At 42.8% G+C, this 19,234-nt stretch overlaps 1 protein-coding gene across 1 annotated transcript in view; it reads right to left on the bottom strand.

The window, feature by feature from the left end:
• LOC147732599 (contactin-associated protein-like 5) overlaps positions 1–19,234 on the bottom strand; it is an 864,951-nt gene that overhangs the window by 197,309 nt on the left and 648,408 nt on the right. Inside the window, exon 14 of the mRNA XM_086954286.1 lies at positions 515–733. Within this exon, the coding sequence (XP_086810412.1) occupies positions 515–733 (219 nt within the window). The remainder of the gene's footprint in view (positions 1–514; positions 734–19,234) is intronic.

The raw sequence follows: 19,234 nt of genomic DNA, 5'->3' as shown, positions 1-19,234 counted from the left end.
TCTCATGTGTGGTTAAAAAAGGTTAAGTTATGGAAAAAGATTTGGCAATTAATATTGTATAGTTTTTCACATAACCAATTAAAGTTCTTATTAAACAACTGTTACTTTATTATTTTGTCACAAATATGATTATAATACCATCATCTGCTTCATCTCAATTAATTTCAGGGAGAAAACGGGAAGTACTCTTGAGGTCGGGCTCACATCCCCCCACCAGTGATATGATGGGGAGCCACGGGCAACTGCCAATTAAGTCAAGGGAGCCAAAGGTCGTAAAAGTTTGGGATCCACTGGTTTATAGGGAGGAACACAAATATATAAAAGCAATAATAAATCACAAAGCATTGTGTGGCTTTAGGAAAATGAAAAATTAATATTTTGTGCTATTACAACTGTAAAATCAAATTTGAATACAAAACTGGCTTGTAAATTGTCAGAGCACTTTCAGAGGAATTTCCATATTCTACAGCTATTCTTCAGCTTAAAAAAACATAAACAAATCTATTGTACATACCCACAAACAACTGACTGCTTAACTGTAGTCTGTAGTGTCCCTCAGCGGATGCCTGCAAAAACATTCTTGGTAGAGTGCCCACTTGAAGAAATGATTCGATTATATTCCAAACAACTTTAACGTAATGCCACTGATTGTCATTCAGTGGCGTAGGTGACTGCACAGATATATTTCTAGGGCCATTTCCAACATCAAAAGAGAACATAACCACTGAAGGAGCTGCAAAATAAAGATATGTAGCATATTAAAACAAGACAAGTAACTGTGGGCTTATATGTGCAATCTGTGTAATATTGTTATTATTCATATGATCATCATAACTATAATTTTTTTTACTGTTATTTCAGGCTAGTAAAATCAGTTTCTTGTTCATGCTCGAAACAATAACATACGAAAATAAAGCAGTGGCTAAACAGTGTTAAATAAACCACAGCTCACACAAAAAAACTAGTTTGACATTGAAGACAATAGTTCCCCCATCCATATACACAATTATAAACATTATGAATTATAAACATACCAGCTATAACTAACAAATATTTCAAAAGGACAAACTAACAATGTTAGCAATATTTTTGTAGTAATAACTTCTGAAAAAAATCTTGAGGATAATGCTCTGAAGAACATATTAAAACTGTTATCAGTTTATCAATGTAATAACAAACACTAAATTAAACAAAAATTACCAGAGTATATACACTTCACAAAAAAAATCAAAAACATCTTAAAACTAAACAATGAAAGTGATGCAATAATACTGTACAGAACACAAATTAAAAACAGTAAATCCACCAAAAGTTGGGGTGATTATTTTCAAGCACACACACACACACACACACACAAACAAACACACACATATATATATTTATATATATATATATATAAATATATATATATATATATATGTATATATATATATATATATATATATACATACACACAAACAAATGTCCCAAGCGGGGGGAGCAGCTAATTAGCTGTTGCTGGCGGCGAGGTTTGGGACAGCCTCGCAAATAATGTTTTAGCAATAATCCTTTTATGAAGAAGACGCCGCACACCACTTCAAGATGATTAATTCAGTTCTTTATTTTCCTGTAGGTTTCCCCACCTACGCGTTTCGGACCTGCACGGTCCCTGGTCACGGTTAACAAACATTTGTCCATCCTTTGAGTCAACTATTTATACAAAAGACTCCATATGGCTTGTTATGATGCATTATGGGCTTTGTAGTGAAAAACTTAGCTTTCTTTAAAGCTTATCCTTGTGTTGTGGGTTACCGGTGTCCGGCATTCAACGCTATTGTGGGGGATATGTCTGACGCATTACACCTAATTAAAGGCGTGGAATAGGCACATGGTCATTGGAAATCATATAATTGATTCACCCTTACGCATAAGTTGCGATTAATAGATCCATGTGACATTGTCAGTGGAGACTGAGTGTCAAAGACTAGGTTATCTTTTGGTTCAGAAAGCGTGCTTTTTGTTATTTGGTGTAAATCTGTTTAGTACGTTTCTGAGATATTAAAGAAAACAAAATTTTATATCAAAGGAAGTGAACCCTCAACGGGTCCATACACGATGGCTCTGTGAATTCACACACCAAAGCAAGGTCCTGATTGGCTGGTTGCAACTTGACAAAAAAGTTACGGCTGTCATTCTATATACTGAGAAATGGTCCCTGGGGCTGTAAAAAAAATAAAGGGTTCAGGTTATAGCTTTCCTGATCCCATGTGTGTGGTATAGAGGTAGGTAAAGCATGTACAATTTGCAGCAAAATGCCCCAAAATGTTTTTTTGCCATGCCTGAGACCCAAAGATTTGTTATGGGGCTCAACGCGGCTTCCCTGTAAATCCTTGATGGATCCGCAGCATGTGCCATGGATAAATATATATATATATATAATGTAACGTGCCTAGATTCCTACATACAGGATACAAGTGACCTATTAATAAAACTAGAAAATACTCCCTGGCAAGACTCATACCATTTGGTATTGATGGACGTCATATCCCTTTATACCAACATAGGGAATGACATGGGACTCAATGCATGCAACTCTTTCTTAAAGGAAGGAAAAATAGAATTTGGAAATCATAATCAGATGTTATTGGATATGATCACGATATGTCTGACCAGAAATGTCTTCATGTTTGGGGAAGAAATATACTGTCAAAATAGCTGGACAGCGATGGGATTTTCCTTTAGTCCCAGCTACACCTGTTTAGCGAAGGGATGGTGGGAGAAGGAAGTGGCGTGGAGTAACAGCAATGAGGAATCACTAAACAAAGTCATTAGTTGGACACGGTATATTGATAATTTACTAATCATTTGGGATGGGAGCAAAGAGGAATTTCGGAAATACTTTGAAATCATGAATAGCAGTATACCAAACTTAAAATTAAGCTATGAAATAAGTAATGATCGAATTGTATTTCTGGATACAGAGATTTATATACGAGAAAATCAAATACACACTACGCTACATCACAAATGTACTGCCACTAATGCCACTTTAGAAGCCACTAGTTTCCATCAGCAATCCCTTATCACAAGCATCCCCTATGGGGAATTTTTGAGAATTCGCCGAATTTGCAGTGAAAATGATGAATGGCTGAAACATAGCGCTGCAACCACTGAGAGGTTCAAACGGCGGAGATATGACAAGGGCGTAATCAAAAAGTGCTGGGAGAAAACAGATAACAAAACTAGAGAGGAATGTCTAATAAAAAAACAGAAGGAACCCACAGGTGAATCAGAACCAATACAAATGAAAATGAACTTCTCAAATGAAAGCAAGAAAATTGCAAACATTTTGAAACGTAATTGGAAAATTTTACAACTGGATGAAACAGTTAAGAACATTGTGGGACAACACCCACAATTACGTACAGGAGGGCTAAAAACTTGAAAGATCATTTGATCCATAGCCATTTCAGGAAGATAACAAAAAAAGACAAATGGTTGAAATAAACAGGATTTGTGAAATGTTATGCATGCAAGGCGTGTCAAATAGCAAAACCCACAAGAAAGTGCAAATGGCAAATAAAAAAACATGGGAGATCAGAGAACTCATCACCTGTAAAACAACACATGTTGTATATGTAGTGGAATGCCCGTGCCCCATGAGGTATGTGGGTAGTACGGTGTGTGAACTAAAAAAACGCATTTTGGAGCACGTTCGAGCGACCATTCCCAAGGACAGGGCAAATGCAATAGCCAAGCACATGGAGCAATATCACCACAGTGACTGGAATCAATTGAAATTCTTTGGAATTGAAAGTGTCCCCAAAAAAGAAAGAGGGGAGACAGAGAAAGACTTTTGAGACAGAGTCACGCCACATCCTAAACCTAAGAACCCTAACCCCGCATGGGTTAAATCAGTCAGAAGAGTTATACATACACCTATAATGACTTCGCTTTGGAAATGTTTGTTGCCAAAATTAATGCTTAACTGCTTAAAGCACCCACAGTGGGTATGATATTAAGTTACAAACTTTAAGTATTTTTTAGATATTGTGTGAGAAACCAGGAGATTATCTGCTGGCAGTACTTAGTGGTGAATATTAGGATGATATACGACTAAACATGGTTAACCCATTGGGGGGTCTTTACAGAGTTATAACTATTGACTAATGATGTCTTAAAACGTATAAAAAAGCAATGTAATCCCACTTGAGGGAACCTATCAGTATGGAATGCAATGGCCACTAATTTCACAATAACTCAGGGCGCAGTAATACACAGTTAAAAAGCATTAGAATGAGCAAAATGATATGATTTGTATTGCATGAGTAATATAAAAACTACATCTCCCAGAAAGCATTGAGGGGCTGGTAACCCCAACACAGGAAATTATGTTGCATGTGAATAATTATATCAAGTAGGGGGAGCTAAGTGGTTGGTTGATCGTGAGCAAGGTATTTGAAATACCGAAACGCGTAGATCGAAACAGCTGCCTTTGTTGAGAAATGTAAAGAAAATAAAAAAAATTGCAAAATTGACCTATGGAGTGCGACCCGGTTTGTTTCTCCGTTCGGAGGAATAGTGAGTGAAGTGTCAGCAGCGTGGTTCAGCTGCAGGGCGCCGCACCCGATCTGAGCGCTACATCAACGGCAAATGGAACCAGTAATGGAGATATATATATATATATATATATATATATATATATATATATATATATATATATATATATATATATATGTCAGGACCATGCCGGGCTCCATTAAGAGACCTCTGTCTGTCCCTGCGGCTAAGAGAAGATTTCCTGCTTGGCAACCATTTCCACTCTGGGGCTCCATTCAGAAATTAGTCCATGACCACTGTCAGATTGAGGCTTAGTACGCCTCTAGATTGTGCCACCATTTGATAAGGTTAGCGTTCTAGTCTTTCCTATCAGTCTGCCATTTCCTTATCCCGCGCGTTCTATGTGGCGCACTTCAACTGTTCTTTTCAAGAAGTTCGACGCCCTGATTTTGGCTCCCGTCAAATCACCGCGTATTGTCTAAGTTTTGCCCTTTTCTCAGTCAGTATCCACAGAGACTTTATTTCGGAACTTTGGGAGCGTGTTTTCGTTCCATTCCTGTTGGATTCCTGCACTTCGGAGCAAAAGCCGAGTCGCCGCGTGCCAGTGTTCTGTGGTGCCGACTTTGTCCTTGTCAGCGGTCTATTCCAGAGTACCATCCCAGTGGGCAAGTAATTCTTCCGCATTTCCTCAGAATTACGCGGTAAGAATATTCAATTCTCTAAGACCTTGGTGGCGCTATCCTTGTTCCTGTTCCATTTGGTTTTCTTCAGCGTCAGAGTTTCCTTGTCTGAAGCGAAGCCTGGTTTCCGATAAGAACTGTAAATGTCGATGACATATTCAGAGCTACTGTAAAGACTTTTGAGAGTTTCAGTCCGCTCCCGTGATTCAACAAGTAAATGAGAGTATATATTATATGCATATGGTAATACTGTTGTCTACCACCTCTATTCTTCACATCACTACTTTCGGCACACAACACAAGCAACTAAGAGTCCTCAACCTTCCATATGAACATTATCGGACTCAGAAAGAGAGCAGCAATTTCCACACACAAACCAGGTATGAGAGAAGAGAGAGTAGAGTGAGTGAGTGAGAGTGGTTTTCCCAAAAGGGTTAGAACGTTAGTAATGTTCTGTTAACTGTTGCAGGTGTTCCCCAGCTACTCATCCAGAGGTAGTGACGAAGACACCAGTGTGGAAGCCTCTCTTTGTTGTTTGTTATCCACTTCCCCTTTCCCTTCCATTCCTGGGCTTGGAGCAATTCGGGTGCAGGGGTGTTTGAGAATTTGGAAATTAGCATCGTAGAAGACTTGGCCACTCGCTCCCACGGAAATCTGGACAATTCAGGTACTGCTTCTGACAGATTGAAGTGCCTCTATTATCTTCCGTCTGGGCGAGATGGCAGAAGGATTGGATGTCAAAGCCTTGGCTTCAGTGTTAGAGGGATTACAGAAACAGTTGAGTGAGACCAGGGAGGAAGTTAGGAAATCTAATCAGGAGGCTAGTTATTTGCGTCAGAGATTAGATGAGCTTGCGGAGAGTCCGCGCCCCAACTTTGGGAGTATTAAGTCATCTGCCTTTGGTTCCACGCCTTCTTCCTCCTCCTCTTCGGAGTTTACCACACAGGTAGTGCACGCAATGTCCCCTACAATTCCATTGGCCCCTCCCGAGAGATTTCAAGGAGACCCCCACAAGGCCCAAATTTTCCTGACTCAGTGTTCATTACACTTCCTTTGTAAGCCCATTTTGTTTTAGGAGGATCAGTCTAAAGTGGCGTTTGTGCTGTCCTACCTGAGCGGAGATGCTGCAGCGTGGTCTTTGCCCCTGGTGGCTAGCAACGATCCAGTGTTGTATAAATTTGAAGAATTCAAGGCCGAGTTCTTTCGAATCTTTGACCGAAGAAATGTCTCACAGACCACAGACAATGAACTACTAGAGTTGAAGCAAGGGAATCGAGACTTGGTGGCCTATTTGGCACAATTTAATAAATTGATTGTTGAAACTAGTTGGCCCGAGTCTAAGAGGGCGGCCATTTTCTACCGAGGTTTAAAAGATGAGCTGAAGGACGGTCTGGCCCAAATTCCCAAAAGACCTACAGATGTATCAGAACTCATAGATTTAGTATTGCAGATAGATCAGCGGCTGGCGGAAAGACGAAGTGAACGTCGAAAGGATGTCCGTACTCTCCCACCACGATTTGATCGGTCTAGGCCGGAGGTAGCTAAGAACCATGAAGGCCAAAGTCAGGAAGAACCTATGCAGGTGGGAACGATTCGAGGTCCTCTTACCCAGGAGGAAAGAGAAAAGAGACGTCAAGGTCGGTTGTGCATGTATTGTGGTCAGTCCGGCCATTTTGTCAAGGAATGTCCGAAGAGATCAAAGGCCAGCATGTGGGTAAAAGATCGGCTCCACCAGTAGACGGAGTTGCACTGGTGGGAACGAGTGAAGAGCCAACTCCCAAGCCACAACTTTTAGCTAATACCCTGCAATCAGCAGCCCCGCATCTGAATTTGCCATGTAGAATTGTGTTTGGAAAGACTCAGATGGAGGAAGTTTTCGTGATGGTAGATTCGGGGGCTACTGGGAATTTCTGCGACATCCAGATTGCCAAATCTTTAGGAATACAATTTGAAAAGAAGTTAAGACCAGAACCTGTGCGAGCAGTGGATGGCACCAATTTGTCTTCGGGGCCAATAGCTTATGATACCGAACTGATGACCGTAGTGGGACCAGGAGAGCATCGGAGTTTCATTCGATTCAATCTCATTGATGCTCCTCAGTTCCAACTAATACTGGGTTTGCCTTGGCTCACCGAGCATAACCCCAGGATTGATTGGTCTCGACGTTCAGTTGAAATGAACTCAAGCTTTTGTCTAGAGCATTGTTTCCAGTCCACACCAGTGAATACCAACTCCACGTTGTCACAAAATTTGGCCAATCAAGTTCAAATGGTGTGCGCTTTGGAGGCTCCAGAGATTCCAGAAGAATATCAGGATCTGAAAGAGGTATTCAATGAGAAAGAAGCTCGGAAATTGCCACCTCATCGAGAATATGACTGCCGGATAGAATTGGAGCCTGGGGTTTCTTTACCCTGCAGCCGAATCTATGCTCTGTCGGAACCCGAGAACCTCCATTTGAAGGACTATATAGAACAAAACTTAGCCAATGGTTTTATCCGCCCCTCACAGTCTCCAGTGTCTTCGCCCCTCTTCTTCATCCCTAAGAAGGATGGGACCTTGAGAACCTGCATTGATTATCGAGCTTTGAACTTGGCCACCAAAAAGAATCGTTATCCATTGCCCCTCATTTCGGAACTTCTTGATCAGGTTAAGGATGCCTGTGTGTATACTAAATTGGACTTACGAGGGGCATATCATTATTTGGTGCGCATGGCCGAAGGAGAGGAGTGGAAAACTGCCTTCCGAACCAGGTTTGGTTTGTATGAATACCAAGTGATGCCCTTTGGGCTTTGTAACGCCCCAGCTGCTTTCCAGCATTTTGTGAATGACGTGCTTCGAGAGTGTGTTTGGACCGTTTTGCGGTGGTTTACATCGACGACATCCTTATTTATTCCAACAGTCTAGAGGAACACGTTCGTCATGTACGAGCTATCTTGGAACGACTGCTGGAGAACCATCTGTTCGTCAAGCTAGAGAAGTGTGTCTTTCATTCCTCCAGGGAGGAATTCTTGGGTTTTGTTTTGTCCCCGGAAGGAGTATCCATGGATGACTCGAAGTTGCAGGCAATCAAGTCATGGCTTGCGCCAAAGTCAGTGAAGGAGATTCAAAGCTTTTTGGGATTCGCCAATTTTTATAGGCGTTTCATTCTGAATTTCTCGGAGAAGGTGAGCCCAATTACCCGTCTTCTAAAAAAGAATGTAAAATTCATCTGGGAACGTGAATCGGAGGAGGCCTTTCAGCAGTTAAAGGAAGCATTTGTGACAGCACCAGTGCTGCAACATCCTAACTTGAATGAACCCTTCTTCATCGAAGCTGACGCATCCAATTTTGCAATAGGAGGAATCCTGTCTCAACGCCAGAAGGACACTGGTCAACTTCACCCGGTGGCATACCATTCTCGAAAACTTACTCCTGCAGAGATCAACTACTCCATCGCTGATAAAGAGCTTTTGGCAGTGAAGGAGGCATTCAAAGTATGGAGACACTACTTGTTGGGAGCGAAACATGTGGTCACAGTCTTCACTGATCATCAAAATTTGCAATTTCTCAAATCAGCTCGCACGCTAACCCACAGGCAACTGCGCTGGTCACTCTTTTTTGCAGACTATGATTTCGTTTTAACTTACAAGCCCGGATCTTCAAATGGAAAAGCTGACGCCCTTTCACGTTTGAGCATGGGAGAAGAAGCCAAAACCAAAGTGGAAGGATTTATCATTCCAGAGGAAAAAATTGTAGCCATTGCAGTTGAAGATAAAATGGAGACTCGAATTAAGGAAGAATTTGCTAAAACTGAATTTTCTAATTGGGAATCGGAAGGTCCAGATCGCAGTGTGAGAAATGAGAAACCATTTTGGCAAGAAAAGATGTTTGTTCCCAGTGAGGAGTTGCAAAATGAAGTCATTCAGCATTTTCATGACCACCCACTAGCAGGTCATAGAGGAGCCAAGAAGACTTTGGAGTTAATCAAGAGAATCTTCCTCTGGCCAGGCATGGACGCTCAGGTGAGGCAGTACATCGCCACTTGTGAGCCGTGTGTTAAGGGCAAGAGTTTGAGACAATCCCCGCAAGGCCTTTTAATGCCTTTACCAGTAGCTCCATCCCCCTGGCACACAGTCTCCATGGATTTCATTGTTGACCTGCCTACTAGCCAGGGTTATTCAGTCATTTGGGTGGTGGTGGATCAGTTTACAAAAATGAGTCATTTCGTCCCTTTGAAGGCACTCCCCACAGCATCTCAGTTAGCTACACTATTCGTAGAACACATTGTCAAACTGCATGGGGTTACTAAAGTGGTTATTTCAGATCGGGGACCTCAATTTGTTTCTCGATTTTGGAAGTCCTTTCTTAAGGGTCTGGGAGTCGACTCTCGTTTGTCCACCAGTTTCCACCCAGAAACGGATGGACAGACGGAACGAGTGAACCAGGACTTAGAACAATATCTCCGGCTATATTTGATGGATCAGGAGGGGGAATGGCCCTCTTTATTGAGCACAGCAGAGTTCACATACAACAATGCAGTCCATTCTTCTACTGGGTTTTCTCCATTCTTCTTGAACTCAGGTCGGCATCCCAATATGCTAGTGGGTCGGGTGGATGTTGAGGTTCCTGCAGCGGGGGAGGTGATACAAGAGTTACAGAACTCCTATCAGGTAGCCTCTTCCAACCTCAAGAAGGCAAAGGATGCTTACAAGGTGCAGGCAGATAAGAAGAGAAGAGCGAGTCCCATGTATGAGTCTGGAGAAAAGGTGTGGATTTCCACTCGACACATGCGGTTGAGAGGGAATCGGAAGTTCCAACCTAGGTTTGTGGGTCCCTACCCTGTGGTTCGAATGGTGAATCCGGTGAGTGTCAGGGTAGTTCTCCCAAAGTCCTTGAAGATCCACCCAACGTTTCATGTTTCGCTGATTAAAAGAAGCCCACCAAACTTCAGGCGTGTCCAACCACCAGCCCCAATTCAAGTTCAGAGTTCTGAAGAATTTGAGGTCAAAAGAATCTTAGATTCCAAGCTTAAAAGAGGGAAAATCTTTTACTTAGTGGACTGGAAGGGTTATGGCCCAGAGGAAAGGTCGTGGGAACCTAGCAGTAACGTTCATGCTCCAAGACTGGTCACTGAATTCCATAAGATTCATCCTCTAAAACCCAGGGAGGGGGCTTTGGTGGGGGGTACTGTCAGGACCATGCCGGGCTCCATTAAGAGACCTCTGTCTGTCCCTGCGGCTAAGAGAAGATTTCCTTCTTGGCAACCATTTCCACTCTGGGGCTCCATTCAGAAATTAGTCCATGACCACTGTCAGATTGAGGCTTAGTACGCCTCTAGATTGTGCCACCATTTGATAAGGTTAGCGTTCTAGTCTTTCCTATCAGTCAGCCATTTCCTTATCCCGCGCGTTCTATGTGGCGCACTTCAACTGTTCTTTTCAAGCAGTTTGACGCCCTGATTTTGGCTCCCGTCAAATCACCGCGTATTGTCCAAGTTTTGCCCTTTTCTCAGTCAGTATCCACAGAGACTTTATTTCGGAACTTTGGGAGCGTGTTTTCGTTCCATTCCTGTTGGATTCCTGCACTTCGGAGCAAAAGCCGAGTCGCTGCGTGCCAGTGTTCTGCGGTGCCGACTTTGTCCTTGTCAGCGGTCTATTCCAGAGTACCATCCCAGTGGGCAAGTAATTCTTCCGCATTTCCTCAGAATTACGCGGTAAGAATATTCAATTCTCTAAGACCTTGGTAGCCTTATCCTTGTTCCTGTTCCATTTGGTTTTCTTCAGCGTCAGAGTTTCCTTGTCTGAAGCGAAGCCTGGTTTCCGATAAGAACTGTAAATGTCGATGACATATTCAGAGCTACAGTAAAGACTTTTGAGAGTTTCAGTCCGCTCCCGTGATTCAACAAGTAAATGAGAGTATATATTATATGCATATGGTAATACTGTTGTCTACCACCTCTATTCTTCACATCACTACTTTCGGCACACAACACAAGCAACTAAGAGTCCTCAACCTTCCATATGAACATTATCGGACTCAGAAAGAAAGCGGCAATTTCCACACACAAACCAGGTATGAGAGAAGAGAGAGTAGAGTGAGTGTGTGAGAGTGGTTTTCCCAAAAGGGTTAGAACGTTAGTAATGTTCTGTTAACTGTTGCAGGTGTTCCCCAGCTACTCATCCAGAGGTAGTGATGAAGACACCAGTGTGGAAGCCTCTCTTTGTTGTTTGTTATCCACTTCCCCTTTCCCTTCCATTCCTGGGCTTGGAGCAATCCAGGTGCAGGGATGTTTGGGAATTTGGAAATTAGCATCGTAGAAGACTTGGCCACTCGCTCCCACGGAAATCTGGACAATTCAGGTACTGCTTCTGACAATATATATATATATATATATATATGCCACAAAAGTTCCCCCAGATTTAGGACCGCACTCCACACCAAGTTGGTTCACAAAACCTTTTTAATTGCGAGGCATACAATTTCTCTTCCCTCATTTCAGTTCCTGGCCTGACGCGTTTCAAAGCGGTGTTGCTTCTCTTCAGAGGCCGTGTCTGGCGGACCGTTTACAAAGTTCACCATATATCCCCTGCACATTCACATTAGTTAATTGGCCTCCGGTGTGCCTGCCACAATGGTAATCCTTGCTTTTCATGCGCGCTGGGATATGTAGTTTTCTTTTTGTCAATCACACCCTCCAATGGGTTTGTCCGCCGCACTTCATTTAAGAACACTATTTCTCGCCCTCCAGTGGGCTTTGGGAACAAACCTTGTATGCCCATTTTCAAACCTGGCACGCCCTTCAGGATGTGGCATTACACGTCCCCGGGACCTTCGTTGCTCACGGGAGGTGCGTCGTCCCCGCGGCCGGTGGTGCCGCGATTGTATTTGCCACAAAATTTCCCCCAGATTTAGGACCGCACTCCACACCAAGTTGGTTCACAAAACCTTTTTAATTGCGAGGCATACAATTTCTCTTCCCTCATTTCAGTTCCTGGCCTGACGCGTTTCAAAGCGGTGTTGCTTCTCTTCAGAGGCCGTGTCTGGCGGACCGTTTACAAAGTTCACCATATATCCCCTGCGCATTCACATTAGTTAATTGGCCTCCGGTGTGCCTGCCACAATGGTAATCCTTGCTTTTCATGCGCGCTGGGATATGTAGTTTTCTTTTTGTCAATCACACCCTCCAATGGGTTTGTCCGCCGCACTTCATTTAAGAACACTATTTCTCGCCCTCCAGTGGGCTTTGGGAACAAACCTTGTATGCCCATTTTCAAACCTGGCACGCCCTTCAGGATGTGGCATTACACATCCCCGGGACCTTCGTTGCTCACAGGAGGTGCGTCGTCCCCGCGGCCGGTGGCGCCGCGATTGTATTTGCCACAAAAGTTCCTCCAGATTTAGGACCGCACTCCACACCAAGTTGGTTAACAAAACCTTTTTAATTGCGAGGCATACAATTTCTCTTCCCTCATTTCAGTTCCTGGCCTGACGTGTTTCAAAGCGGTGTTGCTTCTCTTCAGAGGCCGTGTCTGGCGGACCGTTTACAAAGTTCACCATATATCCCCTGCGCATTCACATTAGTTAATTGGCCTCCGGTGTGCCTGCCACAATGGTAATCCTTGCTTTTCATGCGCGCTGGGATATGTAGTTTTCTTTTTGTCAATCACACCCTCCAATGGGTTTGTCCGCCGCACTTCATTTAAGAACACTATTTCTCGCCCTCCAGTGGGCTTTGGGAACAAACCTTGTATGCCCATTTTCAAACCTGGCACGCCCTTCAGGATGTGGCATTACACGTCCCCGGGACCTTCGTTGCTCACAGGAGGTGCGTCGTCCCCGCGGCCGGTGGCGCCGCGATTGTATTTGCCACAAAAGTTCCCCCAGATTTAGGACCGCACTCCACACCAAGTTGGTTCACAAAACCTTTTTAATTGCGAGGCATACAATTTCTCTTCCCTCATTTCAGTTCCTGGCCTGACGCGTTTCAAAGCGGTGTTGCTTCTCTTCAGAGGCCGTGTAATATATATATATTACCTACTGGCGGTCGCCAGTAGGTAGTTATAGTTAGGAATATTTTGTATAGGGAATTCGCAACATTCTATTGGGAATAACTTTGGCGCCGGTTGAGGAATCTGCCTGAAAGTTTCCTCAAATTTGCCTCGCGGCGCTCCGCTCCTTCCCTGAAAGTTTGGGGGGGATTCGTCAAGCGGGGGCCGAGATAAAAGGGGGGTCCCAAAACGTGTTTTCCCCATGTTAATTTCCACAGGGCGGTTGAACTCACTTTTAGCCCGAACGGCTGAATGGATTTCCACCAAACTTGGCAAAATTGTAGGGACTGGTAGCCCGATGTGCCTTTGCTATGTCTCAAGATATGTGCTCCAGTGGATTTTTAGTAATTTAGGTTAAAAAAAATATATATAGCCATAAGCGCGCCCTGGTACGCGCACCGGGGCGCGTAACAGCGCGCTACGCGAGTTCGCGTGCGGAAAGCTGATTGGCTCTCGGGTGTCTGTCAACATTCCAAACAGTCCGGAGCGGCCACCATCTTGTGTCTCGGTAGGATCGAGACACAAGAGGTGGCAAAAACAAAGGGGGAAATGACCAAAAGGGGGCAGAGTAGATCCCCCCTGACCACCTAGGTTTGATGTGGGGGCCATAAAAGGGCCCCGCAGGGCAAAAAAAAAATGTAAAACATTTTTCGATTTGCGCGGGGGGAGCGCCCGGTACACGCACCAGGGAGCGTACCGGGGAGTGTACCATAGGGAAAAAAGACAGGGTTTTTAAAAAATGTAGACTTTTTTTATAAATTGGAGGTAGTTCTAAAAAGAACAGTTTTTTTTCTTCTTTTTGTTGTTTTATATTTTTTTATAGTTTTTTGAACATTTTGTACTTTTTTTGGCTTTTATGAACAATTTTATATATTTTTTGTTATTTTTATGGGGAGAAACAAAAAACAGGGAATTGTAAACGGCTCAACTGGAGCAAAAAAAATTGTCACCAGCACGGTTGATGACTTTTATGCTTTGCTCACCATAGGTAATTGTTTTACCACATAATATACAACTGATTTTGTATTGTCCAAACTGGGGTTGTATGTTTGGGACCATCTTCCTTGTCTCTGGACCCGATGGAGTGGGTTGCTTACTTTTGGAGGTGCTGGGTGAAGATTGGGGAGGGTTTCTGGCCAGTTATCTGACCTCTGCCGCAGCATATTTGCTAGGGTGCCGGCGTTGCATGTGGCGAATCATGGAGTTGTTGCCAAAAGAGTACTTTTTGTTAGGGTTCCCCCTTGAAAGTTCAGTGCCACAGATTAGGCAAGTAACCCTTAGCGCATTTACTTTTTTGAGGTCCTTTGGGATTGAAAAAAACTCCCAGATAATGTGCTGCTTTGGCCTATATGGGGTATTATCTTCTGGCAGGAACCTCCTCCTCTCCTCCTCCTCCTCCTCTTCTTCATCTCCACCACTGTGGTGTTGTGGTGGTCCTCTTGGTGGTGATGGTGGTGGTGGCTGAGATGCTCCTGCTGCTGCTGCTACTGAAGCCATTTCTGAGTACAAATTAGTAATAGCCCGGGGCGCGTCCGGATGGTTACGTAGCGCGATCAAGTGCTTCCGGGTGTGCTTACACTGTGCATATCACGCGGACGCGGCTACGCGATGCGTCACAATGATGTTTTCGTTCGCGGCAATAGTGCTAACGAGACGCTCACAGGTACGCGCACAGGGAGCGCTCCAGGGCAAAAAAAAAAAACATGAACAATATACATAAAAAAAATAGTATTACATAAATATACAATATAGGATTCATTATAAAAAATATTACATTTCATACCTATAGAAATTTGCTATTAAAAAACCTTTGAAATTCACTGAAAAAAACATAGGTTTGAGGCCCTATATATAGTTAGGAATTAGCATTTAAAAAACCTATGAAATTCACTGAAAAAACCATAGGTTTCACACCAGTTATAGTTAGCTGGAAATTTTACTGACATAAAACCATTGAAATTCCCACGTTATAGTTAGTTGGACTCACTATAACTTGCACGCGTGCAATGCACTGCTGATGACATCACATATTACATCACTCATGACATGGTCAGTGACATCACTCATGACATCACTGATGACACCATCCTTGTGACAGACTGACAGACCTCCTTTCAGTGTAATGTAACCCTTGAAACACATATTCAAAAATAGAAACTAACATTTTCAAAAAAATGGAGATACCCATACCAGTTACAACAACCAATTCAGTAATTCCACCATCTATATACACATCCACTCATTCAGCAACAGTTCTATATAGTCACTCATACATATACTCAATCATCATATGTAGTGATACACCTATACATCCTGTTACACACCGACAGTCATCCAAAAGTTACTCACACACATACTCACACATGCAAATAAACTATTGAACATCCATTTATTTGCATATACAACTATACACACACTAGCACATTACTTCTAAGGAAACTTACACACACTTACTCTCTTAAACAATCACTTATAGAAACACATACTTATTTAAACAGGAACTCTTTCAATCTCTCACTCTCACATATACTCACTTATATACATCAATACTCACATATACTAGATTAAAACATATGTAGTTACTCATAAAGAAATCAATGAGGCAGGCATTCACTCACTAACACGCACATATACACACTCATCCACCATACAGTCCTGCACATATGCTGTCTTCAAAACACATACAAACAGTGAGTCAGTCACCAACCCATGCAGCCAGTTATATACAAAGTGAAACACTGATACTTATATTTAAATATTTAAAAATTACTCGCTAATATATGTATTCACTAAGATACACTTAATAAGCCAGTTAACCAATCAATTTGTTTTTTTTAAAAAACATCCATTTAGACACTTATTTAAAAATGTATTCTTCCATCGACCTTTACAAATACATTTGTAAAACATATTTATTTTACAGAAAGACACACATTCACTGGATGGTGTCATCAGTGATAACATGAGTGATGTCACTGACCATGTCATGAGTGATGTAATATGTGACGTCATCAGCAGTGCATTGCAGGCGCGCAAGTTATAGTGAGTCCAACTAACTATAATGTGGGAATTTCAATGGTTTTATGTCAGTAAAATTTCCAGCTAACTATAACTGGTGTTATATTATTTTCATCAGGAAACCGGAGTTCCTTGGATATATATATATGCTATAAGTGTTTACTTGCTTATATGGTGGAAACAACTGCGAATTAAACTTTGGGAAAAGAAAGAACTTTGTGAGTGCGTACTCATTTCTTCAATCGAGGAGGTGTGTGGAATATATATATATATATATATATATATATATATATATATATATATATATATATATATATATATCCACACACCCACTCTGACACCCATTCAGGCAATTTCATACCCACTGTGACGACCAAAAAGACACGCTCACACCCAGTGATACACCCAGACAGATGCTCTTACACCCACTGTGACACCCAGGCAGACACTCCTGCATCCACTCTAATATCCATACTGACATTCGCACACCTACTCACACACCCAGACAATCTCACATCTACTCTGACACCCATAGCAAAACTCTCCCAGCAATTCTGATGCCCATCCAGAAAAACTCACATTCACACACACAGACCGTCTCACACACATTGTGACACCCATACAGACACTCCCACACCCACTCACCAAACACTCACAGACACTCTCACACCTACTCACACACCCAGAGAGACACTCTCACACCCACTCCGATGTCCATACAAACTCTACAAACTCTCTCATAACCACCGACACACACAGATAGACACTCCCACCCTCACTGTGACACTCATAGTTGCTATGGAAACTGAGCTAAAGCAGTGTGGTGGAAGGGTTCTGAAGAGATTGTACTTTCAAACACAAAAGTAGAGTGGTGTAGGCACATTCCTTATTATGGAGGAGTTATGTTCTGAATCAGTACTATCTTATAAAGTTGAATGTAGATGCCAACCTATAGTAGTATCATGTTCAATGGTTTATTGGACTCCCACATAGATTTGCTGCTCCAACAGAAAGTACACGGGCCATGCTGACTACTGCAGAGGATTCGTGGAAAAAAATAACCAAATTGGGCTTCTCTGCAGGAAACGCGGAAAGGGTCAAATGAATACTGACCTTTTTGGTACAACAAAAAAAATTAAAGTAAAGCTCAGATTTTTTAACAAGAGCAGCATAAGTAAGAGCACATGGTGAGGGTTGCCCGTTTTTCCTGCTGTTCTACTGAGAGAGGAGGTGGTTTTCAGAAGTTCAGACTGGAGATTTTAAATGAAAACAAATGTTACCAGAAATAGAAATAAAACTGGGAGAACAGCAAAGAGCTTTTACAGGTTTGTTACTTAGGTTTTAAAATATAAAAGTATATTTAGAAAAATACTTGTGAGTGCATGTAAGCTGAAAGAAAATGTGTGGCTTCTAGACAGTATACCGGAGAAATTGGTATACTGAATGAATAATAATTGTATTATGGCAGTATAAATGAATGTGTTTGAAATTAGGTGTGGGTGCTCATAAAATTTATAAGAGTGCGAACAGCTACCTCAAACAGAGGTGTCCCTGCGCTAATAGCGCGACAGAAGTGCTAACCGCTAGATCGACAAACGCTATCCTGTCCCTATATATCGAGGCAAAAGACCAGAGTTTTCAAGGCTTTCCTAAAGATAGGCTCAGATTTGATCTGTCTCAGGAAGTAGGGAAAATCGTTCCATAGCTTTGTAGCCACGGCCACAAAGAATCTACCTCCAATACGTGCTTTCTTGAACCTCAGGATGCACAATAGGTTCAAGGCGCCTGATCTAAGTAGCTAGTATTTTGTTTGTAGCTGCATAAGTGCTGTTTCAGATAGCTCGGGCATTTACCGTGGACAGAACAGAAAGCAAATGTCAAGAACTTAAATTCTATTCTTCTAGCTACGGGCAGCCAATGGAGTTTCCTGATGTGTGGCGTGATATGGTGATGGTAAGGTACTCTCCTAATCATTCTTGCCACCGCATTTTGAACCATTTGCAGCATTTTGATTAAGTAAGCAGGTAAGTCTACATATAGACTATTTGCATAGTCCAATCTTGCCGTCACTGTAGCGTGTATGACCACTCAGCAGCAGTCCTCAGGTAGTAAGTGGATGAATTTACGTAGACATTTCAGTTTCCAAAACAGGCCAAAGACACCGGCGTAATCTGAGCTGAGAGGGAGAGGCCAGTCTCCCATTTAACCCCTAGGTTTTTTGCTGATGCTGCTGGAGTAGGTGGAAGGCCATTTCCTGCGGCCACCAGATTTCCGCAGGCGGTGGGCAGATGTTTCCAAAATATAATACTTCCATTTTATTGGCATTAAACTTCAGCATGTTGTTGTTCATCCATAGGGATATATCTGTCAGGCAGCCCTTAAAGCTCTTGAGAGCTTTGTCCGCTTATTCTTTAAAAGAGAACACCAGCTGGGTGTCGTCGGCGTAAGATATCGCCTTCACTCCCCAGTTGGCAATAAGTGTGAACAGTGGGGCCAGGTAGATATTTAAGAGGAGCAGGCTGAGTGCTGAGCCCTGAGGGACTCTGCACCAGATCTGCTTGTGTTTGGATTTATGTGCTTGTAAGGTGGTCTGCTGTGTCGGGTTGTAAAGAACCGAGTTCGGCCATTTTAACACCGATCCCCCCACGCCGATATCTATGAGTCTTGACAGCAGTATTGCATGGTCCACTGTGTCAAACACGGCGGACAAATCCAGGAGCACCAGCATTGCTGATGACCCTGCGTCCACTGTTGTTTTTATAGATTCTGAAAACTCCAGGAGGGCGGTTTTGGTGCTAAAGCCCGGTCTAAACCCTGATTGGATGTCATGCAGGATGCCAAAATCCTCCACTAATGAGGACAGCTGTCTTTGCACCCACTTCTCCAGCATTTTTGCAGGGGCTGGAAGAAGGGAAATAGGGCGATAATTACTCAGATCCCCAGGCACTCCATTGAGTTTTTTCCTAAGGG

The sequence above is a fragment of the Lissotriton vulgaris genome, chromosome 2_1 (assembly GCF_964263255.1).
Source record: "Lissotriton vulgaris chromosome 2_1, aLisVul1.2, whole genome shotgun sequence".
NCBI classification, from domain to species: Eukaryota; Metazoa; Chordata; class Amphibia; order Caudata; family Salamandridae; genus Lissotriton; species Lissotriton vulgaris.
Note: the sequence above shows the minus strand (reverse complement) of the source record. Positions and strands in the feature narration are given on the sequence as shown.